At 50.8% G+C, this 27,871-nt stretch overlaps 1 protein-coding gene across 2 annotated transcripts in view; it reads right to left on the minus strand.

The window, feature by feature from the left end:
* C8H10orf143 (chromosome 8 C10orf143 homolog) overlaps positions 1-27,871 on the minus strand; it is a 108,003-nt gene that overhangs the window by 13,223 nt on the left and 66,909 nt on the right. Inside the window, exons 5-6 of one of the 2 annotated variants that reach the window (XM_036923845.2) lie at positions 14,416-14,530; positions 9,333-9,449 (exon numbers count right to left, since the gene is read on the minus strand). The exons of the other annotated variant lie outside the window; for it this stretch is intronic. Coding sequence (XP_036779740.2) covers positions 14,417-14,530 — 114 coding nt within the window. The 3' untranslated portion in view covers positions 9,333-9,449; position 14,416. Of the gene's footprint in view, positions 1-9,332; positions 9,450-14,415; positions 14,531-27,871 lie in introns of those variants that run through there. 2 annotated transcript variants of the gene reach the window in all.

The raw sequence follows: 27,871 nt of genomic DNA on the forward strand, positions 1-27,871 counted from the left end.
GGCATATGCCTGTCTGCTCTGTACCTCAGCTGCTGTTCTGTCTGCGCTCCCCTCTGCCCTGTGTGTACTCCAGGTGGTGTGGGTGCAGCTGACCTCAGGGGTCAGGCTTAGGAATGGGCTTGCCACTCAGCCTCTGGCCCACAGAGGTTTCCAGTTCATTCCTTCCCGAGCCCAGGGCCTCGGGCAGGGCTGGGATGCCCCGCGGGGTGCGTCAGCACCGTTCACCACTCCAGCGGGAACCGCATGCACACCAGGCCAGTATGCTCACACTTGGATCTCACTTGTTGCTCACTCCAAGATGCTCACTTTGTTGCCTTTAGCATCTCCGAAACGCATTCTGTCTCACAGTCGCAGGACAGCCTTAGGAGCAAAAGCTGCCTGGGTCCCCCTCACCTCCCTGGAGTTGTCCATCTTATTGGAACCATGTGGGTTGGACTTAATTTTTGTTAAAATGTCTTTGAAGAGAGACACTATGATCGGGCATTGGAATGAAAGGATTTTGAGTATGCAGAAACGTACCAAAACAGGGCAGCTAATATGAACTAGGTATTGAATACCAAATTTAATATTAAGGAAGCAAAAAGTCACCATAGGGAGAGTGACCTTGAGGCTACATGCTTTTTCCAAAACACCACCACGTGCTTTATGAACCTAACAAGGGAAGATGCCCCCAGTCAATGGAGCTGGGTTGGGTTTGGCAATGGGGACACATGCAGCCAAAGGCAGGAGAAATGCCCAAATACGAGAAACTCAAAGTTCCAGGAAGCCATTGTGACGGATTCTGGCCTTTCGGACATCTATCATTTTATGCCTCTTATCATTAAGCTTTGATTGGCTGTGTTTTCTTCTTTAGTTGTTCATAAATGCATAGTGCATCTTACAGCTAATGGAATTTAACTGATGAAGTAAAAAACACATAGCTGAAATAGGGTTTGCAAACTAATATTCATCTTCAGTGTACAATTCACTGTAAACATTTTCTATTTCATTCTACTTCGTTTAAAAAGAAATTTGGCTTTGACCTACTAGATTGATTTTCTGGCCCATCAATGGACTGTGACCTGCAGTTTGACTAAGATGATGCTGGTAGCCATCTCACCGCCATGCGCAGGAAGCCCACCACAGAGGTGGGTGCTTAGGGTGGCCACTGCGGAGTGTTTATAAACCGGCACCGCCTGACAGACACACAAAGGGAGCCATAGATGCTGTTAAAAATATTCCAACAGCCACAGCAGGTGAAATTACTTTTACTAATGTATTTTATATAATCCAACACATTAAAAGATATCATCTTTATAATAAATATACAAAAATTCTTATGAGCTATTTTACATCCCCTTCTTCATACCAAGTCTTTGAAATTGTGCATAGTTTTTTACCAAGAGCCCATCCTGATTCAGACGAGATGTGTCGCCTGTCTACAAGAGTCGTCGTGGCTAGTGGCCACCATACTGGACAGCAGGCTCTAGAGCTGCGGTCGGCAAGCCTTCTGTGTAAAGGGCCGGATGATAAATAATTTAGGCTTTGACAGCCACTGGTCTTTGGCACAACCACTCACTCTACTATTATTGCATGAAAGCAGACATAGATGATATGAAAATGAATGTCTATGGTTGTGTTCCAATAAAAATGTATTTACAAAAACAGGAGGCAGAAAAGACTCGGCCTGGAGGCCAGCTTGCCGACCTGAAGGTCATTCCGTGCCTGATGCTACTCACGTCTCTAGACTGTCCGGTTCAAGCCCACAATTCCTCTTTCTCAAATTTCCTTAAGTGGTCGTCAAACGTTCCCAATGAACACAGCTGCCATCTGCAGCTCCTGCCCCACTGAGGTCCTCTGGTCTGCCTCCCCGGGGCCCTGTCGCTCACCCCTCGGGGGCACATACCGGCCCGCACTGCCCCCCGCTGCTCCTCCCGAGGGCAGGCCCAGCCCTCTCTCCAGGGCGCTGCCTGGGTTGTCCTGCATTTGAGAAGCATGTGGGGACATGAGCTTGGCCCCGTGAAAGCCAGCATGGTCTCTCATGGACCTGGAACCCCCAGATCAGGGAGTAGGGAAATTGTCAGGCAGGCTCAGAGCAAGCTGGCCAGTTGGGGAGGGCCCCCCATGCCACAGATTTCGGGGCTACAGAAAAGCCTCCGCTCCCTCCTCTCTGGTCGCGCTGCCTTGGGGCCTTGGAAGGAGCTGATGGACCCAGCACTGGACTGTCATCACACTATAAACACGGCACGGGTTTGGCCAAATGGCCCCAAATCTGTTGTGGCTCCACACGAGGCGCTTGCCCAGACCTGCGTGTGAAGCGATTTCCAATTCCCATTCCTACAGCCAGGTGCTCGTCGGGTAAGGGAGGCACGCAGTGGGCCCTGTGGACTTCCTGCCAGGCCCTCGCCTACCCACGGGCGATTCCTCTTCTGTGTTGGCCTCCGATGGTTGGGGGCGCCTGACCAGTGAGTGGCTGACCTCTGGCTGCGGCCTCAGAGCTCCCTGTGGTTGGAGCAGACGCACTTGGGAGCTGTTGGCAGCCACCGAGAGGAAGGTGACTGGGGGAGCCACGGGCAGGTGCGTCTCCCAGCCCTGTACCCAGGTCTAGCTCAGGCTTGCTTTTCTAGGGGCCCACACTCTTCTTCCTTTCAGGAAGCCCCTTCCCGCTCCCCAAATACAGTATCCCTCTGCCCCAAATTTGAATTCTGAGGGCTCCTTGCGTTCCTGGAAAATCCCTCTTGTCCTGGGAGGCCACCCGCAGCAAGAGGACCCTGCAGGGCTCATTCCTCTGGGTTCCCTTTATCCAGTGCACAGGCCGCTTTCACGATGACCTCAGAGGATGCCAGCACTTACGTCTGCATGTGCCTCCCTCTCCTGCAAGGCCTCCCAGGGCCCCAGGCATCTCTGCACCCAGCCCAGAAAGGCAGCATAAAACTCTTTGCTTGTGGGGCCCCAGTGAGAAACAGGCCCCTTGGTCTGATGGATGCACCAAGAGTACAGCCGAGACATGCACAGCAGGTGATCTCAGTGAGCCAGGACTGGAAGCCAAGGCCCACCGGCCCTATCACCTCCTCCAGCCAGCTTCCTGGGCACTGAGAACAGGGCCGGGGGACTTCCCTACGCCTGACATTCATTGGCCATGACAGAGGTCCTGTGAGTCTGAGACCACCGAGTCGTTACAAGTGCCCGTAGCCAGGAGCCCGGCCTGAGGTGCTCCAGGAAGCACAGCCCCCCGAACGTCACCCGCATGGCGGGAAGCAGAAGGCTGCCTGTCGTGTGACATCGGCCAGCCTCCTGCAGCCCCACACCTTCGCACCGTGGCGCTTTCTCTGCCTTCCTCTTCCACTTATGAGGGCCCTGGAGGTCACTGGGCCCACCCGGATGACCCAGGACCCCCCACCCCCATCCTACGGCCAGCCGTCCGCAGCTCCGCTTCCGCTGCCGTGTGACCTGCCGCGGTCTCAGCTTCCAGGGGTCGGGGCACGGCAGGGATTTTACACATGACTGTCTACCACCGGGGTTTTCCTGCATGTCTTGTTATCAATTTCTGATTTAATTCTATCCTTGTCAGGATGTATCTTCTGCATTAACTCAATCCTTCAAGTTTATTAAGATTTGTCATTTGGCCCAGCATGTGTCCTCTCTCTTGCAGAGAATATCATGAAAAGAACATGTATTTTGAAATTATAGAGTCTAACTTCAGTATAAATATCAATTAGGTCAAGGTAATTGATGTTTTCATATCACCTATACTTTAATTGAATTTTTCCATATTTGTTTTATCAATTGCTGAGAGATGGCTATTAGAGTCTCCAAGATGACAGAATTATCTACTTTTATTAGGTGCATAACATTTATAATTATTCTGTTTTCCTGATGAATTGACCCTTTCATCATAATGAAATGTTCCTCTTTATGTCTTCTACTACTCTCTCTCTGGAGGTGTTTTGCCTGAAATTAATGTAGCCAATCCAGCTTTCCTGTGCTGTTTGCACAGTACACCTTTATCCACCACTTATGCTCAGCCTACCTGAGTTTTCATATTTAAAATATTTTAAAGAAACATATTTAAAATAACTATTTCGGCTGAGTCTTGCTTGCTATTTTTTAATTGTGTTCAATACACATAACATAAATTTATCACCTTAAGTGTATTACCATTAACATCTTAAGTACAATTTACCATTTTAAAGTGTCTAGTTCAGTAGTCTAACACATTGTGTGCACCTCATCTCCAGAAGTTTTGCATCTTGCAAAACTGAAACTTGATAGCCACTGGGCAACTCCTCATTTCTCCCTCCCACTCCAGCCCCTCAAACCACAGTCTACTTTCATTTCCATGAGTTTGACTATTCCAGGGACCTCATGTAAGTGGAATCCTCTAGCATTTGGTTTTTGTGACTGGTTTATTTTACTCAGCATAATGCCTTCAAGGTTTATACATGTCGACGTGTATGTCAGAATTTCCTTTCTTTTTAAGGCTAAGTAGTATTGCATTGCATGTATTTACCACATTTTCTTTATCCGCCAGCGGGCATTTGGGTTGCTGCCACCTTTCGTCTCCTGTAAACAGCACTGCTACGAACGTGGGAGGCAGCATCTATCAGTTCATGTCCTTGCTTTTCGTTCTTTTGGGTGTATACTCAGTGGTGGAATCACTGGATCACATGGTAATTGTTTTTAATCTTTGAGGAACTGCCACATTGTTTTCCACAGCACCTGCGCCATTTTACATTCCCACCAGTAGTGCACGAGGGATCCAACTTCTCTACATCCTTGTCAACACTTGTTATTTTCTGATTTTTTGACTGTACCTTCCTGATGAATGTGATGCGGGTCTCACTTTTTAAAGTCCATTCTGACAATCTCTGTCTTGTAGTTGTCATGCTTAGTTCACTTAATGACATTTTTGATACGTTGGATTTAGATATGTAATTTATTATTTATTTTCTGTTCCCTCCATTTTGTGTTCTTCTGTTCCTCATTTTCTGTCTTCTGGATCATTTCAATATTTTTAAGATTTTTCATTCTAATAAGTCTGTTGTGTTTTGGCAGTACCTCTTTACATTAAACTATTGGTTGCTTAGGGATTAAAATACACATAATATACACCCTTAACTATTCAGCCTATTAGAGTTAATATGAGCCATCACATGTCAAATGTAGAAACACTGTAACCGTATAGGTCCATATGCTCATCAGTTCTTTATGCTACAGTTGTCATGGTATTATATACACATACATAAGTAACCCCGGAAGACAGTGTTGTGATTTTTTGCTTCAATCTTACATATTTTGATGGAATTAAGATTTTTAAAGTCTTCTATATTTCCCATGTATTTCCCATTTTGATATGTTGGATCTAGATATGTAATTTATTATTTATTTTCTGTTCCCTCTATTTTGTGTTCCTCTGTTCCTCATTTTCGGCCTTCTGGATTATTTGAATATTTAAAAATATTTTCATTCTAATAAATCTATTGGGTTTTAGCTATACTTCTTTACAATAAACTATTTATACTCTTCACTGCTTCCCAAAATCTGAATTTCCAACTATCATTTCCCTTCAGAGTCTTCTGACATTCTTCATAAATAGCAACAAACTCCCTAAGTATCCTTTAATCTGAAAATATTTTCATTTTTGAACAATACTGCCCCTGGTTATAAAAGCCTAGGTTGACAGGTGTTTCTTTCAGAAAGATTGTTCCACTGCCTTCTGGACCCCATAGTTTCTGATGAGAAGTCTGCAGTCATTCAAATCAAATTTTTTTCATGTGCAATGTCTATAGTTTTTCTCTGGCTGCTGTGGAGATTTCTTCTTTCTCTTGATTTTCAGTAGTTTGATAATGCTTAGATGCGGTTTTATTTATATTTATCCCATTTGGGGTTCACTGAGCTTTTGAAACTCAAATTTACATTTTACCAAATTTAGGAAATTTCTTGGTCACTAAAGGCATACCTCGGTTTATCGCACTCTCTTTACTGTGCTTCACAAATACTGTATTTTTTACAAATTGAAGGTTGTGGCAATCCTGCACTGAGCAAGTCTATCTGTGCCATTTTTCCTTCAGCATTTGCTCATTTCATGTCTCTGTGTCACATTTTGTTATCCTGATCTGTGACCAGTGATTATGGTCCACTGAAGCTTAGATGATAGCTAGCAGTTTTTAGCAATAAAGTATTTCTTAACTAAGGTATGTATCTTTTTTTAGACATAGTGCTATTTCACACTTAACAGACTAGAGTGTAAACATACACCTTATATGCACTGTGAGACCAAAAATTCACTTGGCTCACCTTATTGCAGGGTCTGGAGCCAAGCCCACACCATCTCTGAGCTCTGCCTGCATATCTTTGAGTACTTTTTCTGCTACATTTTTGTTTCTTTTCCTCTTGGGACTCAAATTGCATATATGTCAGACCTTTGGATACTGTCCTATAGGTTCTCAAGCTCTGTTCATTATTTTTTATCTATTCTCTCTCCTTCGTATTAGACCATTGATATTCATCCATATTCAAGTTCACTCTTCATCTATTATCTTCATTCTGGCAATAAGCCAATCCACTGAATTTTTAATTTCAGATATTGTATTTTTCAGTTCTAGGATTTCCATTTGGTTATTTTTATAATTTCTATTTCTTAGCCTAGATATCATCTCTTTTTCACTGCTGACATATTTTCCTTTACTTCCCTGAGTATAGTTATATCTTCTTTAAAATTCTTATCTTCTAAATCCAACATCTTGGGGAAATAATCTCAGGATTGTTCTCAGTTGACTGACTTTTCTCTTGAGACTATGACCCATTCTCCTGATTCTTCACACGTCAATCAATTTTAGATTATATCCTGGAATGTCATGTATTGGGAATGTTATGTTGTGGAGATTCTGGATTCTGCTGTAATCCTCCAGAAAATGTTGACTTTCTTGTTTTTAGTAGGCAGTTAACATGATTGAACTTAAAGTGCAAACTCTGTCTCTTTAGTTAGTATCAGCTCAAATCATAGTTTGGTTCAGGTCTTTTAGCTAACTGCTTTGAGTCTGTCTAAAAGCATATGTGGTTCAAGACAGAGTTGTTTTTTTGTTTTTGTTTTGTCCAAAGTTTGTAGTTTTTATTTGCAGGAGGGGTTAGGTCCAGTAGAAGTTTACTTGGTCATACGGTTACGCTTATTTCTAACACACAGGTATCTCGTTCACCTGCCCCACAGCTGGGAGGCCCCTGAGCAGATGACTAGTGACAGAAAGAAACAGCTTTAGAAGAGATTGAGGAATAAAGGGCCAACTGTCTAGGCTGAGGGAGGAGGCAGCGGTGGGCAACCCTGCCTGTATTGCTGCTCAGACTGCCACAACAAAATACCAAAGACTGAGAGGCTTAAACAACAGAAAAGGATTTTCTCAAAGTTCTGGAGGCTGGAAGTCCACAGTGAAGGTGTCATCAGGTTTGGTTTCTCCAGGAGCCTCTCTCCTTGGTGTTTAGATGCCATCTCTCTGTGTCCCCACATGGTCATCCCTGTGTCCTGATCTCTTCTTATAAGGATGCCGTCATACTGGATGAGGGCCCACCTCATGACCTCGGTTACCTTTATTACCTTTAAGGACCTTCACAGTCACATGTGAGGCCCTGAGGGTTAGGACTTCGACACTGGAGAACACAGTTCATCCCATACATTGCCCTCTCTTAAAAGACTGAGATTAATTCAGTTGCCACCACTCGCCCCCCTGGGAGGAAGTCTGTGTATTTTCTGTATTCTGAGGAGGAATTTGTAGCTCAGGAAGGTGCAGTCATGAGGCTGTGAGTAGTGTGTCTGGTGCCCACTTCCCAAGTCAGGCGTGTCTGAGAGGGAGACCATTTTGGGTCTTGGGCTCTGGTTGTCCAAGCCCATTAGGTTGTGGGCACCACCACAGACCTCAGAACCTCCTGTCATAGGACCATCAGCACCTTTGTGGCAGTTCCCACATTGGACAGAGGGGTCCAGATGGTTCTGTGGGCCAAGTATGGCTGGGCATCAGCTCCTGACAGTCCCAACAGACTGACCCAGAGGCAAACAGCACCTTCTCCAGGCCCCCCAGCACCTTGCCTGGCATTTCACACAAGGGGCAGCCCCTTTCTCATCATCAGCTGCCTCATGGCTGTGTGGTTGCCATGGGCATCCTGCATTTCAACAGTCTGTATCTGACAACCAAAGGGAGCAGCAGACATAGCTCCATAATTTGTGTGAATCATAAAGAAGGTATTCTGAGTCCCCAGAGTATGGCATGGCTGCAAGACAGACAGGCAGTCCCCCTAAGTGCATGCTGCCCAGTGCTGTCCATCCCCAAGCGGAGTGGGGTGGGTATTCCAAGAGAATGGCAGTGCCTAGCAGCGTCCAGTCTTACCCTGGACCATCCAGCATCCCACTCATCCATCCCCAGCAGGGACCACCCTGGGAATGAAAACCTCTACAGAGATGTGTCCCAGACGGGAACGGGTGGCTAAGGGGCGAAACACCTGGACTGAACAGCAGTAGGATGTTTGGGGAAATGTTTTCAGTCATTTTACAGTGCAGATGATATTGAAGAGCATGGCACAGGATGGCTGAAGTGTGGGCCAGCCCTGGAGCCCAGACAGTCCGGGCAGAGATGGGGGAAGGGGATGGACAGGCAGAATGCTCCACAGCTACTGCAGCTTTAGTGGCACTGTAAATGTCAAAGAACATTTTTAACCAAGTACTGTTACTTGCCCCTAGATGTATTCATGCAGTCATATCCCTGCAGCACATTCATGCAATTTGCCTCAATTACTATCTGGAGAACAGCCTGGCAACCATTAGTTCCCTCTTAAAGAATCCGATATAAGCAAACTCAGAGGATTGCTCATCATGACCCTGAATGTCACCAGCTCCCCTTTTTTCAAGAGTCAGGATGCTTGACCTCCCAGGGAGAGGCGGGTGGCTGTGACCTGTTCTAAGAGCCTGCCCTCCCCACTGCCCAGCTGCCGCTGGGCCATTCCCCTGCTGAAGGAGATGCCATTGCACGGTGGGCACACAGGGAAAGAGCAGTGCACGTGCATCTTGCCATCAGGTAACTGTAGCCCAACCTGTCGCCCAGTATAGGGTCACAACAGGAAGATGTGCAATTATGGGGACAAAAATACCCCAAGGAAATCAACACGGGACTTATTAATATCAGACCCATAGGTGACAACTGTCAGACAATCGGTCAACAAGGGGTCTCATGTCTGTGTGATCCCAGCTAACCCATTACGATCTTTATGAAGTGTCCTTCTGGGGGGGTCTGGATCTTCAGATATGAGGGGAAGCCCCTTCCCTTTTATTAGCAGCTAAGCTCTTTATACTTTGACCATATTGCAGCAGGTTAGAAGTCTAAGCTTTATTGTCTTATGTTATTGAAAATCCAGATTCCGGCAGGCTTCTCCCTCAGGTCACGCTTTGTCTGCGAATATATTCTCATTTCTCCATGTACAGAGACCGTCTGGAGAGAGGCAGAAAAAGATTATGACTGTAATATACTTAAATCCAATTTATTTGCTTGGCTAGAAACTTCTACCCTCCACAATTGCTTCCTACCCAAGATGTTGTCTTTAATTCTTTCATGACAGAGAGAAACATGCAGTGCTGGCTTCCAGCAGGTACCTGCATAGAGAGAAGGCGGGTCCCCAGGCATCCAGGCCAGTGGGTGACAGAAGGGCCCCAGAGGGTTGCCCAGCCCCTGACTGACATTTCCGGTTCAGAGCTTCTCATTTGTTTACTAGGAGTAAATTTCAGTGTAAGTCATCCACTGGAAGAGAATTACAGGTAGAAAGGATCCTCAGCCTGCAATGCTTGCACCCGCCCTTACTTCTGTTTCAGGCCAATTCCTGCCCAGGTGGCACACCCAATCAGGCCAGTCCCCCCGCCACAGCTAAGGTCTTTATTAGGCTGTTAACATTTCCTCTGGACTTTGCCTCTGTACACAGGCTTGCAGCTCACAACTTGGGGGACTGATTAGTAAGTGTTTGCTCGGTTTAAACGATGGAGCTCTGAGGCCCACCAGGGCAGCTGTGGAGGTATGGGCAGGGTTCAACAGCATGGAGGGTGCCCAACTGTTGCCCGAGGCCCTCCCCACACCCAACCCAGCCAGAGCCATGCCAGCTGCCGACCCTGGCCTTGGACTGCCCAGCCATGAACCTGGGATGAAGCTGCCCTGCTGACTGTCACACAGGCCTGTCTACAGCCTGCTCATTGCTGCTCAGGGCACAGCTACTGAGCACCGACTGTGCATTCTCTCTCATGCAGGCCTTGACAGAGGGAGGAGGCAGAGATGGCAGCCCAGAAGGAGGTGATGAACCAGAGGGTTCTGGGCTCAGGGCAGGGGATGGGCACTGAGCAGGTGTCAGCTGGCAGGGAGGACCCAAGAGAAGCCTGGGAGACATGGCAGAGTGACTGAGCGGTGCCGGCTTGCCTGGAATGTTCTGTGCGCGCACTGAAAGTCATGCATTGGAGGACACCTTCAGTCACAGACAAACTGTGAGAGCTGGTCAACCTAGCAGCCAGAATGGTGATGCGGGCGCAGCCCAGCATTGCTCCATCCCATGTGGTGACCCCACAAGTCAGCTTACAACCTGGGCCTGTGTTTTCATTCATCAACTGAGGCCAATAGGAGGACTTGTACCTTAGGAAACTCATGACTCCTCCGACACTCGTTGGGTCCCTGGCCTTCCCTGACGCACTCTAGATGCCTTAAGGAAGCACAGCGAACAACCATCACTGGGCTGTCCCCAGAGAGCCAATGGGCATTTAGAGACGTGGCAAGTTGCACGGTGCCAGTGGTGCAGGGTTTGGGATAAGAATGGCTCGTGTGGGGAGGCTGGCCCCAAATTCAGCAGGAGGAAGCCTGGGAGCTCCAACCTCTTGGCATCTTAGACTGAGGGTGACCCAAGTCTGTCCTCTGCCTCTGTTTTCACGGGGTGTGACAGATGTATCAGTGGGGACACTAGGAACAGTGTGAGCCTGGGTGCCACCTCTTCAAGGCGATGCTGGGAAACTCAGCTGCCAGTGGCATAGAGGCCTAGGTCCGCAGGCTCCCAGCCCCAAGTCCCCATGCTAAAGGTGCCCCTGTGCCACCTAGCCTGTCACCAATCAATCCACAGAAAGCTCCCATGACTGTCATAACATCTGCTTGTCCCTGCCACATGTAAACCCTTGGGTCTCTCCAAGGTGAAGGCCATGTCAAGGCTCCTTATGCAAACAGCGCAGGAAGTGAGGCATTTGGCTCATGGACACTGTGTACACGGCATCAAATTCTTCCTCATTAGAAAAAAGACATCTATACAAGTCTTTGGAGATCTCTCCTGCACCACCTGACCCTGAATTCCTCCAGATGGTAAAACCTTACTCCAAAGAATCGGATAGAAAGAGGCCACAGTGGCGGAGCTGGCAACCCAGAGACTGGGGGTACCAAGGGCTGTGGGGGGCTTTAGGAAACTGCACTGGCCTCCTCGTTCAGGCGACCGTTCCCCAGCATAAGCCAACATGCAAAGGGATGCTTGGGCTTTCGTGAGGACCCTGCTACCACCCTCGGCCTCCACATGTGAGTTGGAGAGGCTGCACGATCCTAAATGGCATCACCTCCTTCCCCACCCAAGGAGAATCCGAAATTTGTTCCACTTTGAAGCAGACAAGACTCCTGAGTAGACAGCTGTCTGGGGAGATGCTGTGTTTGAGAACGCAAAGCATCTAAGTAAATACCGGTGCTCTGGCCGCTGAGTACAGACGGCTTCCACGAACCCCAATATTTCAGGGAGCTGACAGGGGTCAGCTTCCACATATGACATTTGACCCCAGAAAGGAAAGAAGATAGTGGTCTCTTCAGTAGGCACTGGGGAACAAGGATCAGAAGGGAGCTTTGGGCATGAATCTATATGCAAAATCAATTCTCAAGAGGGCAATATATTGCCCAAAGAGCAGGGGCATTTTTCATATTAAGAGATTTCGCCTAACTGTCTTCCAAAATGATTGTAACACTTTTCATCACTACCAATAGTGAATGAGTGCCTATTTTCCAACATCTTCACCAGCAGTATGATTTAAAATTCTTGTCATCTTGATGGTAAAATAAATATTTAGTAGATCCAATTTGCATATTTTAACTTAGGAGTATCAGCATTTTTGCTGTAGCAAAAATTCAAGAGCAGCCCAAGTGTCTGTCACCAGGATACTGACTATGTGAGTTACTGCACATCTCTTCAATGTATAATACGTGGCTCTAAAGATGAAAAGCCACATATGTGCTGATGAGCTGTGTTCACAGAAAGACCTCTAGGACATGTTAAGTGAAAATGAAAGTTGCAGGACTCCTGTGTGTGATTTTAATAGGCTTTACACACACACTCATGTGCATACACACACACATGCACATTCACAAGCAAACTCACTCACACACACACACGCAGTGGGCAGTAGGTAGGAAGACAGGAGCTAGAGCAGGCCCAGTGTGATGGTGGCTGTCACTCTCTGGATTTCAGGTCCCAACTAGTGTCTGAGCTAAATCAGGCAATGTATGCAGAGTCGCCAGGTAGATGGAAATATCCTGCAAGTATTAACCACTTAGGATAGTTTAGATGGAACTAAGTCAACTGACCGAAGAAGTGTATTAAAAAATGAAGTATCTGTTCACTAGGTTGAATTTACATCCTCAGAACTGAGTTTGTAAATGAGTAAGTGTAAGTTCCTTCCGCTCACTTTTTCAGGAGCAACACTTGTGATGGATCTCACCCTCGATTTTCTAGACTGGTCTTGGCCCTGTGTTTCAGCCGGTGTCTCTCAGGCTGGAGACGTGGAGCTTCTCTGCAGAGCTGCCAAGCAACCAACACCAGCCCCTCTGCATGGAGACCTCCTTCCTCCCGGCCCGTCTGCTCTCTCCCTCAGCCATCCTGCCCTCGCCCGAATGTCTGAAATTCATTCTTTGTTTTGTAGCTACCCTTTGTTCTCAGATCCGTAACTGTGCAAAGCCACACACCACCTTCTTCGTTGCAACCAGAGTTAGAAAGGCTGGTGTAGCCACGATGCCGGACAGGGAACAACACAGAGGGAGCAGACCTCCCCCTTCAGGAGTGACTCCCGTGGGTCTGGTCACCCTAGGGTGTCGCTGCTTGTTTTGTTAGATGTAATAAGGGTGTAGATGATACCAAGATACCCTAACCGCTCAAAGAAGCCTGCAGGAGTACTTAAGGGTGCCCTGGATTTGCTTAATACACCCCGGGGAAAACCGTGGGTGAGAGAGGAAACAAGCTGATGCACGGCTAACCCCCGCTGAAGCTGGGTGGCCGCCGGGAAGCCCATTCCCCTGGGCTCTCTCTGCATTTGAGGACGCTTGAATTTTCCACAATGGTAAGTTTTTTAAAACACCTACCAATAGTAAAAAGAAAAAATTTAAATATTAAGGGAGTGAAAGGGCCAAAACACTTAAAACAAAACAAGTTATCATTATTTACAAGCACTGGTATTCTTATTCTTAAATTCAAGAGAATTAGTATTCTAAATTGGTATTCTCAAACCCAAGAGAATTGGTTAAAATTCATTTATGAGGGGCCACATACAAAAAAAAATCTATAAAAATCTAAAAGTCCTCCCAAATACCAGCTACTGGAAATATCAGTGGAAAATAGATTTTTTTAAAAGATGCCATTTACAGTAACTGCCAGTCATAAGACAGGGCTGGGTCTCATGTGCAGGAAGAGCCTGTCCATCACCCTTCGCCCCCTGGGTCCCGAAGCAGCTGACACGGGGACCTTCTCCCTACAGCAGCTCAGCCTTCCCGAGGCCCCTGCGCCTCCACGCCTTAGCTCTAGGGGATGCCCACACCCTATCTCTGTGCCTGGGGCTTCCAACCACCCAACAGTTAGACCCAAATGAAGGGGCAGATGCCCCAGGAGTGCGGACCTCGGCCTCCCACACGTAATGCCTGCTTACCGCTTATCAGTGGCAGGTGACATTTTAGTTTTACACATAATGGGTTTGAAACTCTGAGGGTCGGGGCCCAACCCAGGCACCTGTACAGTGCCCTACAGGTCCTCGCGGCCTGCAGGACCCAGGTCACATGAGCCTGCCGTGCCAGCACCTTGGCTGGCAGACACCCACTCTCCCCGAGTCCCTGCCCTCAGGAGCTCAGCTCAACGGGACACAGCCACACCTGCTGAGTGACACCTTCCTTGGGGCCATGACCCAGGGCTGTGGGCCCTGAGGGGGGAACTGGGGACAGCTGGCACCAAGGCTGTGTCAGGCCGAGCAGCAGCAGGTGGTGAAGCACAGAAGGACAGGGCCCAGGGGGCCCCAGACACCCAGGACCAGTAAGGATGCTTGTGCAGCCAGTGACAGACACCCAACCCACAATGCTGTGTGAGACCATTGGTTTCTCACTTGCAGGAAGGAGAGGTGGGGCTGGCTGCCCGACCACTCACCCTACACTCCAGATGCCAGCAAGGGCACCCTCTGCTCTGCAGCTCCCAGGATCCGGAGCATCCCCGGATGGGTGCCCATGATTCCACGATGGCGGCACCACGCTTCCTCTTCACGCTGGCAGAGAGACAGAGACAGACAAAGGAGACAGGGACAGAGTCAGGGACAAGAGAGACAGAGATGGAGACAGATGGTGACAGAGTGACAGACACAGAGACAGAGACAGTGAAGACAAGACAGAGAGAAGGAACCGGCGGAGGGGGAAGGAGGGAGAGGGAGCTTCAGCTCAGGTCAGAGGCTTCCCTCGGGTCCGACCCGCTGGCCTTGCCTGGGCCCACAGGGCCCAGGGAGGACCGGGCTTTGAGGAGGCACCAGCAGCAGATGCCCGAGGGACAGAGATAAGGACGCCGAGGGCAAGCGGGCCGAGGGGCGGCCATGCAGGGAGCCGGGCCCAGGCGGGTCACCCCCTGGCGGGCTGCGGCTGGAGGAGGACCTCAGGGAGGTCTCCCCCAACCGATCTGGGAAGGGAATGGCCAGAACGGGAGCCACCTCCCCCCAGCTGTTCCCTCCCCACCTTCCTTCTGCCACCGCCGCCAGCAGGGCCGCGCCCCCGAGGAGAGGGGCCCTGTTGCAGCTGCTCAGCTCCTGCTAAGGCCACGCCAAGGCCTCTCGGGGTGCCACACGGCACCCAGCAGCGGGAGAGCAGGATCAGGGCACCTGAGGCTTTGGGTGCGCGTACACCCTGGCCTCCGGGGGAGAGGCGTGTGCCAGCTGCTGGCGCCATCCAACGGGAAAGCCATGAACCCGACACCCAGGGCTGCATCCAGCCCCACCACTGACTGGTTGGCGGCCTCAGGACCACAGACCCCCTCTGGGCATGTCCCCTCGGTCCCCTCAAAGGGCCTCTGTCCCCCAGGAAGGACCTCCTGCGGCAGGAGTCTAGAGAGGCGGCTGCTGCCGACAGGAACACCCAGCAGTGCGTGGGTGGGGCTGGGGGCCAGATCAGCCTGCCGCGCCCCGTCACTCCTGTGGCTTGCCTGGACGTGCTGAGCCCCCAATGCGTACCCACGGAGGCTGGCCAGGCCTGCTGCTCCTACAGCCCTTGCCCCTTCTGTCCCTCTGCCCCTGGGGCTCCAGTGTCGCCTGTTGGGGCGGACAAAGCCACCCCTGAAAACCCCTGAAGAAAATTTGGACTCAACCCAGGGATTTGGTTTCCCTGGGGGGGCAAGACCAGCTTCATCCTCACCCAGGCCTGGCTGCTGGGGGGGCTCTGGTGGCGGTTCCCGGCTGGGCAGGCCCTGGGGAGGCATCCCACCAGGAGCTGGGCTCTCCTAGCCTCCCCCTCCCACCTGCAGGGCTCTGCTGCGGCCGGCCCTGCCCGTGCTCATCAGATGCGAAGTCAGCACGATTGGTACTGGCCTCCAGAGGCTCTGCCAACAGTGCTCCAGTGTGGCCCAGCCCGTGTGCACCAGAGGCAGGGAATGCAGCAGCCGCCATGCCCGCTAACCCCAGGCTCCACATTTCGGCAGCCGCCTGCAGGCCTGGCACCCTCACACACACTTGCTCCTCAAAAATCACAGCACAGTGCTGTTGGGAGCTGCCTTCAGGCCTTCATTCCAGAAATGTTTTTATTTTGCAGCACCTTCATGTGAAGCAGAGGTTTCAAAAAATGAATACATTCAAGAAAGTATCATTAGGCAGACAAGCCCATCCGGTCACAGCCCCCCACTATTGGCGATGAAGCCACATGCTGTCACTGTGGCGTGGCACATGTCCTCTCTACCCACCGGTGCAAATGCAAGGCGTCCTCTAATCCCATCAAGTGTGTGTCCCATTGTCCAAGGCAGACGGATAAAGTAGTTTGATACAAGGAAGTTGTAGATTAGATCCTGCAAAGCACATTTTCCTAGGAAATCCAATTGCGCCTGCTTTGTCTCTGGGCGGCATCCGTCATGGTGCCATCACGTGGAACGTGCTCAGGCTGCGAGTGGAAGGTGTTGATCCTTCACCAGGCGGGGGTGCAACGCGGCTGCACGCGGGGATCTGGCCAGAAGGGCCCTTGGTCCGGTGTTGGCTGGCTGCACGGCTGCACCTGTCCCTCCACCTGGCGCCTCCCCAACCAGGTCCTGCCCCAGAGGCACCAGCCCACGTCCACACATCCAAAGGCAGGCATTTGGTGGTTCTCACCGCAATTCATTTTAATTATGTGTGACATAAAAAGACCACCTACAGATGAGACAATGCTGCCGTAGAGTCTCAAGGTTACTGTAGGGAATACTTCATAACCGAAGTGTGTTGTCCCCAAGGACTTCTATTACCATTTGATTTAATTTTTAATTTTTACATTTTAATCAAAAATAGATCAAATGGTGGTGGTCTCTCCAGGGAAACATACTTCAGATAGGAAGCCGGCCATGTTCCTCTTAAATATGTAAAGCTGCCATTTCTGTGAGTCACGGATGGCGCCCGCTGCCAGCCGCCCCTGCTGCCGGCTGGGCATGTTTCTGGAGGAGCGAGGCCATGGCAGCTGCACCTCCTCTGACCTCCCGCGAGCTGTGAATCACGGACCCCAGGTCACTGACGCAACGCGCTCCACACTGTGGGGCCCAAGGTCTCCGGGTAGTCTCTCTCCGTCTTTGGGTGGAGCGGTGGGCAGTTGAAGCACCTCGCAGGTATGTCCAGTTGCTTTTTAATGCCCTGCACCTGACCACAGGGAACAGAACTCTGCCAGGAAAAGCACGCAGTCTCTGATCAGGTGCCTGCGGAGAAGAGGTGTGTCTCCTGTCCATGTCACCAGGCTCGGCACGGCCCGGAGGCTGGCCCAGACTCCTGCATACCGAGGTGGGCTCTGAGAACCGCCACTGTGCAAGCCCAGGCTGCACACTGTGTGTGGTCTGCAGCTTCTCGGGCTTGGTGTTCTCATCTGTAAAGTGGCACGAGGCTGTGATGTGGCCGCGGCATCGTCCTGGGGACCGAGAGTCCGTTGAAGCACATGCCAGAGGACTGGCTGGCTGCACACGGGACTGGCTTCACGACTCTGTCACGTCATCATGACTGCGGAGAGTAAAGGCCGCCTGCTTGCTCCCATCCTGAGGGTCTGCTCAAGGCTGCGGGGCCCAGGCACTTGCTGGGGAAGCAGCCGGACAACGAGGCCGGAGGCCCCTGGCAGCTCCTCCCCTCCCAGAGGCCGCCGCAGCTCTGCTCCCGCAGGGAATTTCTCAAGCACCCGGCTCCCCACTCAGTGAGCCGCCCAGGCTTCCAGACTCCCGCTTACAAGGCCAGCAGACCCCAACCAAGCTGGGGGTGGGGCGCGGGGGAGCACCACCCACTGTGACTCCGTCCCTGTATCAGCTGAGCTCGGCAACACCCCGACTACACCATCCTGGCTCGAGACCGGCTTCCATGTGTTTGTATTGGCACAGTGGTCTCGGCCTCTGGTGCCCAGTTTGGGGATGTCTCCCTTCTCCCATCAAGGTCGTTTACAGAGAGATCCACTGCAAGTATTTTTTCTGATGTACCTCTGGGGAACCAACACAGCGTTTCCTGAAGAACAGGTACCCTTCCTTTCTGCAGGCCCCTGGGGTACACATCAGCCCCGCCTTGTGCTTCAGAAGCCCAGAGAAAGCTCGAGCTCATCGGGCAGTCATCTGTGCTCTGCCCCCACCTCGGTGGCTCGCCGCGACATGTTCTGCAGAGGGCTGTCCAGCCCTCTTGAAGCTGTAGGACAGTGGGGCTGGGAAAAGCATAGGCCAAGAGTGGGTCCTGAGTCTGTGGGTGCCACGCCCACTGGCCAGGTGGGACCCTATCCCTGGGATCAGCACCCTACACACCCCACTCTTACTACCCCAGTCTGTAGATTGGCTGGACACAGTAAGCCCCCAGCGTCTGCTGCCAGGTCAGCGAGGCCCCAGCCATTTGCCCTGGCTGGGCTTTGGGACAACTGCGCCAGTCCCCAACTCAGGACACAGGGCAAGTGGACCAGCTGCTGTTCCCACCGAGAGGCCCCAGGGATGCAAGAAGAGCAGGGACCTGGGTCAGGTCCAGGCTCCGGGGTACCCACTGGCCCCAGGTACACAGGCACCAGGAGTTGGCCCCGTGTTCTCACTGGCCATGCTGTGAAGACAAAGCTCAGGGGAGCAAGGGAGGGCTTGGGAGACAACTTAGCCGGCCATTCCCAACACAGAGGCCCAGCCTGTTCAGGAAGGCCGAGGCTGGCCTGGAGCTCCGGGGCCCACCCTCGGCATGGCCCAGGTGTGTCCCCAAGGGCAGGGGGCAACTCTGACATCAGATGCAGCATGCCTGGGCTATCACTCATCCCTCACGTTTGATCCCGACCCACGGAGGGGATCAGAGGGGACCATGGAAGAGCAGCACGCTGCCATGCCACAGGGCTTGGGGCAAGCTCCCGCTTCTGGGCTGGAGGGCACAGCGAAGCCGCCCGCAGGTGCTGGGGGTGCAGTGATGAGGCCTGCCCACCACCCATGTTCTGCCCTCATTGCTCTTCCGTCCAGTCAGAACCCGATTCTGACGTGTTCCCCAGGGCAGTGCCCACCATCCAGCAGGCAGCTCCTGTCCAAGCCCAAGTGTGGCATAGCGGGGGTCTGAGGGGGCCCCAGGGCTGGAAGATGCTCAGGCGGCCCACCCTCACCTCAGCCGCGTCCTGGGCAGGAACCGCAGAGGCACCGGGCTCACCATGTGGCTGCTGAGATGATTTCTGACTGCTGACATTTTTGTTAGGTAGGGTTTTTTTGCTGCCAAAGGGACAATTCTTTCTTAGGCAACATGTAACATGGGCCACTTCCAACCCTGGTGGGGAGAGCATTCCTCTGCCGGGGCCGAGTCTGGGTTTACAGACTTTGAAGGCTTCTCCAAAATAACACGCAGAGTGTCTGGAAGTCATAAACCTTTTAAATGATCAATGAAAAAAGGTATTCTTCAGTTGACTACTGCTCAGGAATCAAAGCAGAGAAGGGAAAGGTGACTGTCTCTCAGTGTTCAGGGCAGCTGTGCCCCGTGCTCAGGCTCCCTGGGTGTGTGTGCGACCTCATAAACGGGCTCATCAGCGACAGAGGGCAGGCAGGGGACCCCTCAGGAAGCTCGCACCCAGGGGCACAGCACCGGCAGGCAGGCCCAGAGGGCCGGACGGCGGCCAGGGCTGCTGGAGTTCTGAAGTTTGTTCAAGAGCAGTTGAGACGCTCGATGCTCGCTGAGCCCCCCAGGGGCCTGGGAGCTTTGCCCAGTGCTGGGGGCACCACCGAGCAAAGACCAGGCCTCAAGGCCCCGTCACGCCAGGGGCAAAGCTTGCTCAGTCACGCCATCGGTGTTACTATCCACTCCTTCTCGTCTCAGTCAGATGACGGCACCTACATTGGGGGCGCAGGGGGCTCACGGGGCCACTAGCGCCTGGGAGAAAGCTCTGGCCCCCAAGGTCCGCGGTGTCCAGGCAGAGGCTGACTGCAGGCAGGGGGACGGATCGAGGCTGAGAGCGGAGCTAGTGTCACTGGGTGTGGGGGGGCAAGAGCACTGGGGCCCTGTCAACATTACTGAGATGTGAAAATTGTTTCAGCCACAAAATGAAGGCAAAATGGAAAAGTGTCATCAGAGGAAGGCTTTGGAATAGCGCGCTTTAAAGAAACTCGAAAACCTACACATGACATTTTCTATCTCAATAAGCAATCAGAGAAATATGAATTAGCATTTAGATTCAATTAAAAAAATTGTTCTAGAAGATCATTTTGAATACAGAGGACAGGCAGCAACCAAACCGCGTCTGAACACAGGTAACAGCTTTGGAGCCAAGCCCAGCTCTCGGCACAGCCTCGTCCACTCGCCTGACCGCACCTTCAGAGCAGATAACCATACTGCCTTGGGGAACTGTGGGGGATCCCCTAAACTGCCGTGGGCAAAGCACTTAGGCTGCGCATGGACGAAGTCAAGGTCAGTGTGATCACACACCTTAGACAAATAAGCCGACTTGCTCCTTATTCAAAGTTAACTTCAATGGAACATTTTAAGAAACACAGAAGGAGAAAAAAAGACTATAGTACATAACAGGCTTGTTCTCACCACAGCTAGCTGTTAACACTCAAGTCATATTTGTGTTAGATTCTTTAGTCAGTAAATCATGACAGTTGCAGCTGACATGCCTTTACCTATCAGACCCTCATCCCGCTCTGCCCACCCCTCCTCCCCCAGCCACCCTAAGGTCCTGGGTCCGGACCCCTGGGAGGGAGCCGGAGGCAGGCGCTCCTGTGCCAGTGGGAGGGGACAGCCCCCTCGGGAGAGCCTGGGGGACCGGAGAAGCTGCAGGTGTCAGGCCCAATCTCGGGGACCTGGGACCCTGGAGGTGAGGCGGGGGGGTCTGTGGAGCCCACACAGGTCAGTTGTTAGTGCTGAACTGCCCAAGGGAGACAAGGGCACTAGCCCCAGCCCCCCGAATACTGGGAGCCTCCCAGAGATGGTGGAGCAGACATCCGTCCCAGAGGAGGCAGCCAGAAGCTGGAGACGCCTAAGCCTCAGGCTGGCCCGGCTGCAGGGAGGTGTGGGCAGGCGCCTGCCCCAGGGCCTAGCCTCGAGCTCCCACAGTGAGCCTTGGCGTCCTCTCCCCTCATACCTGTCCTGTGGTGCCCACCTGATCACAGATGCCCGCCTGCTCCCACGAGAGGAGTGTTCTTTAGGAATCGGGACCACAGTAAGGGACCAGATGAGGGGCCAACCCCTGCGCATGTCTTCTTGGCCCAGCAGCCTCACGGACAAAGATCAGGACACTCGAAAGTCCTTGCACTAACTCTGAGGAGAAAAATACACAGTCTAAGAATGTTTTCCAAACATGCCTGCTAACCCCATCATTGGTGGGGATCGTCTGTATATAAACATTTGCCCCCAAACCCGAGAACTACATCTGGGGCAAATTGTATGATCTGTCACATTTACACCAACTGTTTTCTGTTAAGACCAAGCTTTCTAAGACTGGCGCACAGCAGAAGAGAATGTAAATAATGCTCGGCAGCTGGGGGACTTTGTTGAGGCTGCAACTGTTAGACACTGCACCCGGCCTCCCGGTTCCAGCTTCTGCATCTGTAGTGGCGTCTTCCACAATCAAGCCGAGCATGTCAGGGCCTCATAGGCATGTATCTGTGTTGATGTGTGTCAGAATTCTGCTGAATGTGAGAACCCCGGGGACAAAGGTTAGCTGCAAGAAGCCCCACAGTTTGGATGGGACAGAGCCAATGTGGGCTTCTCTGAAGCCCGAACTTGTGGGCCACAGGTCTTGAATGCATCTGTCAATACCCCAAATGCCAGTGAAACCACGCTGGAAGTGGAACCATCTGGAGAGACAAAGGGACTTTGTATAAACTCTTCTCCTGCTCTGCTGTCAGGATGCTGCCCCAGCCCTGAGCTCAAGGATAAGCTGTTGTTCACTGGGACAGGGCGAAAAGGTCCTCCAGTGGTGACCGTGACTGGCTGATGCCAGCACCCCTGGCAGCAGTGTCTTCACCCAACGGGGAGGCTGAGACTGAGTACAGCTCCCCCACAAGTACCACAGCAGTGACAGATCTTCTTTAAGGTTCTTGTAGTAAGAAATGTGAGACCAGGCTCTCCGGTTTTCAAGTGGATGACACAGCACTGCTGACGATCGGTGCAGTTCTGCACAGCAGAGCTCCAGGGCCCGTTTATCCTGCAGAACCACAGCTACACCCACTGAGCAAGGAATCCCCAAGTTCCCACTCCAGGCTCTGGCAACCACCACTTCATTCTTTGCACCTGAGTCTACTTTAGACGCCTCATTCAAGTGGAATGGCTCAGTATTTGCCCTTCTGTGACTGGCTTGCGTCACTCAGCACAGTGTCCTCCAGGCCCACCCGCGCTGCCGTGTAAGGCAGGATTCCCCCTGTGGGGGCTGAACAGTATTCCACTGCGTGTAGATACATTGTCTGTGTGTTGCTGGACATCTGGGCTGCTCCGTGTCCTGGCTGCTGTGGACAATGCTGTTGTGAATGTGGGAGTGCTACTATCACTTCAGGGTCCTGGCTTCACTTGCTTTGGATAAACACCAGACATGGGATTGCTGGGTCACATGGTAGTTCCATTTTTAATTTTTTGAGAAACCTCCTCAGCAGCTGCACCATTTTGCATTCCCACCAATACTGCAGAAGGCTTCCAATTTCTCCATATTCCCACCAGCACTTGTTTTCTGCTTTTTGATGACAGCCTTCCTGGTGGGGCGGGTGGCATCTCCTTGTGGTTTTGGTTTGCGTTTCCCTGATGAGTAGTGACATTGAGAATCTTTCCAAACACTTTTGGAAGGCATCACACTTTCTGATTTCATAATGTATTACAAAGCCATAGTAACCAAAAAAGTATGTACCAGTATAAAGACAGACAGACAGACCAGTGGCACAGAATGGGGAGCCCAGAAATAAATCCATGCATAAGCAGTCAAATGATCTTTGACAAGGGTGCCACGGACACACAACAGGGAAAAGACTGCCTCTTCAACAAATGGGTGCTGGGAAAACTGGTCGTTCACATGCAAAGAATGAAACTGGACTCTTATACCACTGACAAAAATCAACTCAAAATGGAGTAAGGACCTAAGGTAAGACCTGAAACTCTGAAACTCGAGGAACACGCAGGGGAGAAGCTTCACACGCTGATTTTGGCAATGACACGCTATGGAACGGATACGACCACAAAGTACAGGCAGCAAAAACAAAAACAGGGAAGTGGGGCCACATCAGACTACAGCTCTTCTGCACAGCAAAGGAAGCCATCAACAAAACAAAAAGACAGCCTACCCGGTAGGAGAAAATATTTGGAAACGATGTATCTGGTAAAAAGCTAAATTCCCAAAATACATAAGGAACTCCCACAACTCAACAGCAAAAAAGCTATTAACTTGTAATTAATCCTTTAAAACTTGGCTATGGACTTGTAGGTACTTCTCCAAAGAAGACATACAATGACCACAGGTCATTCTTGATGATCAACTTCTAAGGATTGGAAAAGGCATTTATGGCCCCTGAGATTAAGGTTCTTTTGCTAATTCAAATGAATTAAGAGGCTAGTCAAGAATGTTTGAAAAAATTAAGAGACGTAGGTAATCACTCAATGGCTTTCCTGAAACATGGGTAAGTAGGCCTCACCAGGAGCATGACCAAAAAGCCACTTCATTGGTATATACATCTGCAGTTGTGTGCATCTTTTTTTATAATTTTATTCCTTTAATAAAGATCATAACTGTGATGTCAGTGTGTATTTGTGTAATTACTTCCAATAAGTAAGTTTAGATGAAAGTAAAGAATCGCCCGTCCTGAATAAGTCCCTATGTGTTTAGTACGTGTGCGGCGAACCCTCGCCGACCCAAGCCAGCCACCAGGAGCGCGTTCCTGCCCCAGGAGGAAGGGCTGCTCTCCAGCTGTCACTGGCAGGACAAGGATGGGCCTTGGGAACCACGCACGACAGGTTTGGAAGCAGCACTCACCACAGGCTGAGCACGTACTCCAGGCACACTGGGCATTTTACCGAAGATGGCTAGTAACTGTCACCGTGACTCTGTAAGATGTCAGCCCCAAAATACGCCAAGGAAACCAAACCAACAGTCAGACAGAAACCTCAGCTGAGTGTGGGGAGGCAGGAGACACACACACTCACACCCTGCCCTCTGTCCCCAACAGCCACTGCGGGACCCAGGTACCCATCAGCTCCATTTGTGGGATGTGCACCGCCCCTTCACCCAAGCAGCCCTGCAGAGCAAGCCGGCTTGTCATCCAGTATCTGCACCAGGCAGTTTGTCTACAGAGAGACTGGACACTAAGGAAGCTGATTCTGTGCCTGACCCTGAGCAGCCCTGTTTCCAGTGGTCCCCCAGAAGGCATTGCTGCTCAGTTTTGGCTCTGATGGTTACTTAAATTTGATATAAGCTGCAGGGTTCAGGCAGGGCCAAGATGGAATGTCAGGCAGCTGAGGAAGACTCCTAACAGGATGTCACTGCTGACCTCAGAGCCTCGAAGAGTGCCTGGACTTCTTTCCCTCTGCCTCTACCAGCCAGCTTTGCCCTCTCCGAGTGTGAGGGAAGGAAAGGCCCAGAAGGCTCATGCAGGCAGCTGCTGCCTGACCTTCCCAAAACGAATCCAATGCCATCGACACAGCTGTCACCCTGTCCTGCCATCCACTGCCCTGCACTCCAGGTCGCCAAGCCCAGTCATCATGGCGGAGGGCCCAGAGAGCTACCCACCCCTCCAGGACGCCTCAGCACGGCCAGGAGAAACGGGGCCCCGTGTTCCCCCAAGCCAGGGATCAAAGAGGCACCCCAGCCTTCCGTGACCATTTGTCCATGAACCTGGGACAGGGAGGCTTATCTGAGTCCCTGAACCATCCCAGGGTTTCCAGCAGCTGGAGGAAAAAGCAGCAGCAGAAAATGAGTGATTAGTACTTGGACTGTCCACAGTTGTGACCTGCAGGAGCTGAAGAAAGAAATGCTCACGGAAAGGGCAGGGCTCAGTCACTGTAAGTCTTCATTTGATGCGGTTTTTTATTGTGAGAATCACACATGACACAACAGTAACTGTTTTTAAGGGCATGGCTCAGGGGCATTAAGCACATGTGCACTGCTGTGCGGCTGCCACCTCCACGCCCAGGACGTCTCCAGTCTCCATCTTCTCCACGGAAATCCCATCCCCACTCCTGCCCCAGCCCTGCTGACTGTGCACTAGGCAGTCCTGCCTTCCTCCTGGGCTGCAGGAGAAGTGTTCACATGAGACAGAGGGCTGGAAATCCTCGCCAAACACGGGTGCACGCTTGTAAGTAACCAAGGGGCCAGAAGCTTCGAAGGTGTTCTTAAACATGCGCAGAACACGACCACTATCGCGAGCTAAGGGCGGCAGGGCCTGGCCCTGAGGTCTGGGATGTGCTCTCCATGCAGCCGGCACTTGCAGGGGAGGGGGCTTCACAACCAGGCCAGTGTCAGAGGCAGAGAGCTGGACTTTGACCTTTGCCACTGGTGTCCTGTGACCCTGCACGTGGGTGGGACGGGCTCTAAGGCCCAGAGCACATGCAATCAACAATATGGTCACCACCACCAGGCCCTGAGCACAGCACCTCCCACACACCATCCCCTCACTGCCCACAGTGAGTTATGCAGGGGAACAGCTGCCCCGCTCACTGTACAGACGAGGAGACAGGCACAGGTCAGAGCATTTAAGTGGCAGAGGAGTCCCAGGCAGGCACCTACCCCAGATCGCATGATCTGCCAGGCATCACAGCTTCAGACGGTGGGCTTGAGGGCTTCCTAGACAGGCAAACTGTTCAAATTATTCTAGAAACCTGGAAATGCTTTCCACACTAGAACCAGAGAACTGTCTATGACCACAAAGATCCCATTTTATCAGACCCTAAATGACCCGGTTCTCAGAGTGTAGTTGGAAGCATCTCCTGAGAACTTACGGGAATGCAGAATCCCAGGCCCCTCGTCAGAGCCTGCATTTAATAAGACCTTCCCACCAAACCCCACACCAGTATGGTTTGAGGATCACAGGTCTGGAGGGGCAGATTCAGGGTCCGAGAAGGCCTGGTTTGGACCCGAGGTCTGACTGTGGACAAGAGAGCTGGCTTCACTGAGCCTCTATCCTTCCTGGTGTCATGAGAATAATTCTTCTCCAAAGGGTGTTCTGGGGGTTAAAATGATAGCTCAGCACAGGGTCTGACACAGTAAAGAGCAGCTTCCTTCCTTCTGCATTTGGGGAAAAGATGCACTATTGAGTTTTAAAGAGCAGTTTTCCACAAGTGCTCTAGTGTAACTTATAATCAGAAAAAGTAATGGAATAAAGCTTACCTAGGACTGAGCTTACATTGCAAGACCTACACTAAAGAAACAAAAACTAAAAAAAGAAAAGGAAACCCTTTACTATACACATAAAAAGTGTTTTTTGTAGGAAATGTACTGCATCTCCAGGTGATAAGTCTCAGTACTGGAAAGCTACTACTTACCCTGCAATTAATCAGTAAACTCAGCAGAAATCCAATCAATGTTTCATGTGGTTTTTATCTTTGGAAGTTAGTGGAATGATCCTAGAGTCGATCAGAATAAGCATGTGAGGGGAGCCAAGAACACCCTGGCAGGGAACGGGAGGGCGGAAACAGAGCCCCACACAAGCACGGCTCTGGGCGGCACGCTCACTTCTCACTCCTCTGCAAGGGCTCTCCTGTGCCGCGCTTAGGAAAAAAGGGCACATATGCACGACACAGCCCTGCCCACATACGCATGCAGCTTTCCAGTCCCAGATGAGAAAGGCAGATCAAAGGACAGAGAAAATGTGCCAGAGCAATCCATACATGGCAGAGGTGGGCTTTATAATCCACGGAGACAAATGTGGTTGCAGTTGGGGAAAAAACAGCATCAGATACATCCTCCCTTGCCACTGAAATCTGCAGCTAGAGCACAGTTTTAAGTACCAAGAATGAAATCAGAATTGTGCAAAAATGTAGATGAATACTTTATATATCAATTCGTAAAATGTACATAATCTTGGGGTAAGGAGGATCTTTCTTGAATGATTCTTAGGCTAGAAATCAGAGAAAAAGAGGCAGACAAATATGATGGTTAACTTCTGTGTAGCAAAGGAAACTATAAGCATTACTGAAAAGAAAGTGAAAAATTATAAATTTGGAAAAGTAGCTGCTAGCCTTATATATAAAGAACTCTCAAAAATACTGAAAAGACATATGCTCCCCACTGAAAAATGGGCAAAGACGGGAAGTTCACAAAAGAAGGTAAACATATGGCCAGTGTAATGAGGACACACAGATGAAAAGACCAAAGTCAGTAGCAACGATCAGACAGGCAAGGCTCAAAAAAGAACTTTTGCCCCCCAAAAATCGAAATTGAATCTAATTAAGCTTTTGGGTCAATTACCAACTTCTGGTAAATACTGAGGTCAGACAGATAGGTGTACCTTGAGAAAGACACAATCAGTAGAATCTCAACACAAACCCTACTAACTAGTTTCTTGAAAATCCACTGCAAGGGAAGAAGAGAGGCCCAGGAACAGATCAACCTGTCAGGTAAGTACAGACCTTATTTGGATCCCAATTCAAACCAACAAAACAGAACAAAAACAGTCACTTATGAAATTAATGAAGCATGTAGAAATCTGATCAAAGGCCAGAGATTTCAAACAGAAGGCATTATTGTAAATTCTGAGGAGTGACAATTGAATTGTGGTTATACCTTTTCAGTGTCACCTTGGGAGGGACACACTGAAATGCAATATTTGGGGTCTGCTTCTAGTACACAGCACGGGGGAGTGGCAGGAGTGGGTGGACAGGACTGGCCTTGGGCTGACCACTGTTAGAACTGGACAAGAGCTGATGGGATCCCTTGTGTTCACTCTACTGACTCTGTGTGTGTTTGGAAAAACTGGCTCTACCCAGTGTTGGTGAAAGGGAGGCACACAGGAT

This window comes from Manis pentadactyla, chromosome 8 (assembly GCF_030020395.1).
Source record: "Manis pentadactyla isolate mManPen7 chromosome 8, mManPen7.hap1, whole genome shotgun sequence".
In the NCBI taxonomy this organism is placed as follows: domain Eukaryota; kingdom Metazoa; phylum Chordata; class Mammalia; order Pholidota; family Manidae; genus Manis; species Manis pentadactyla.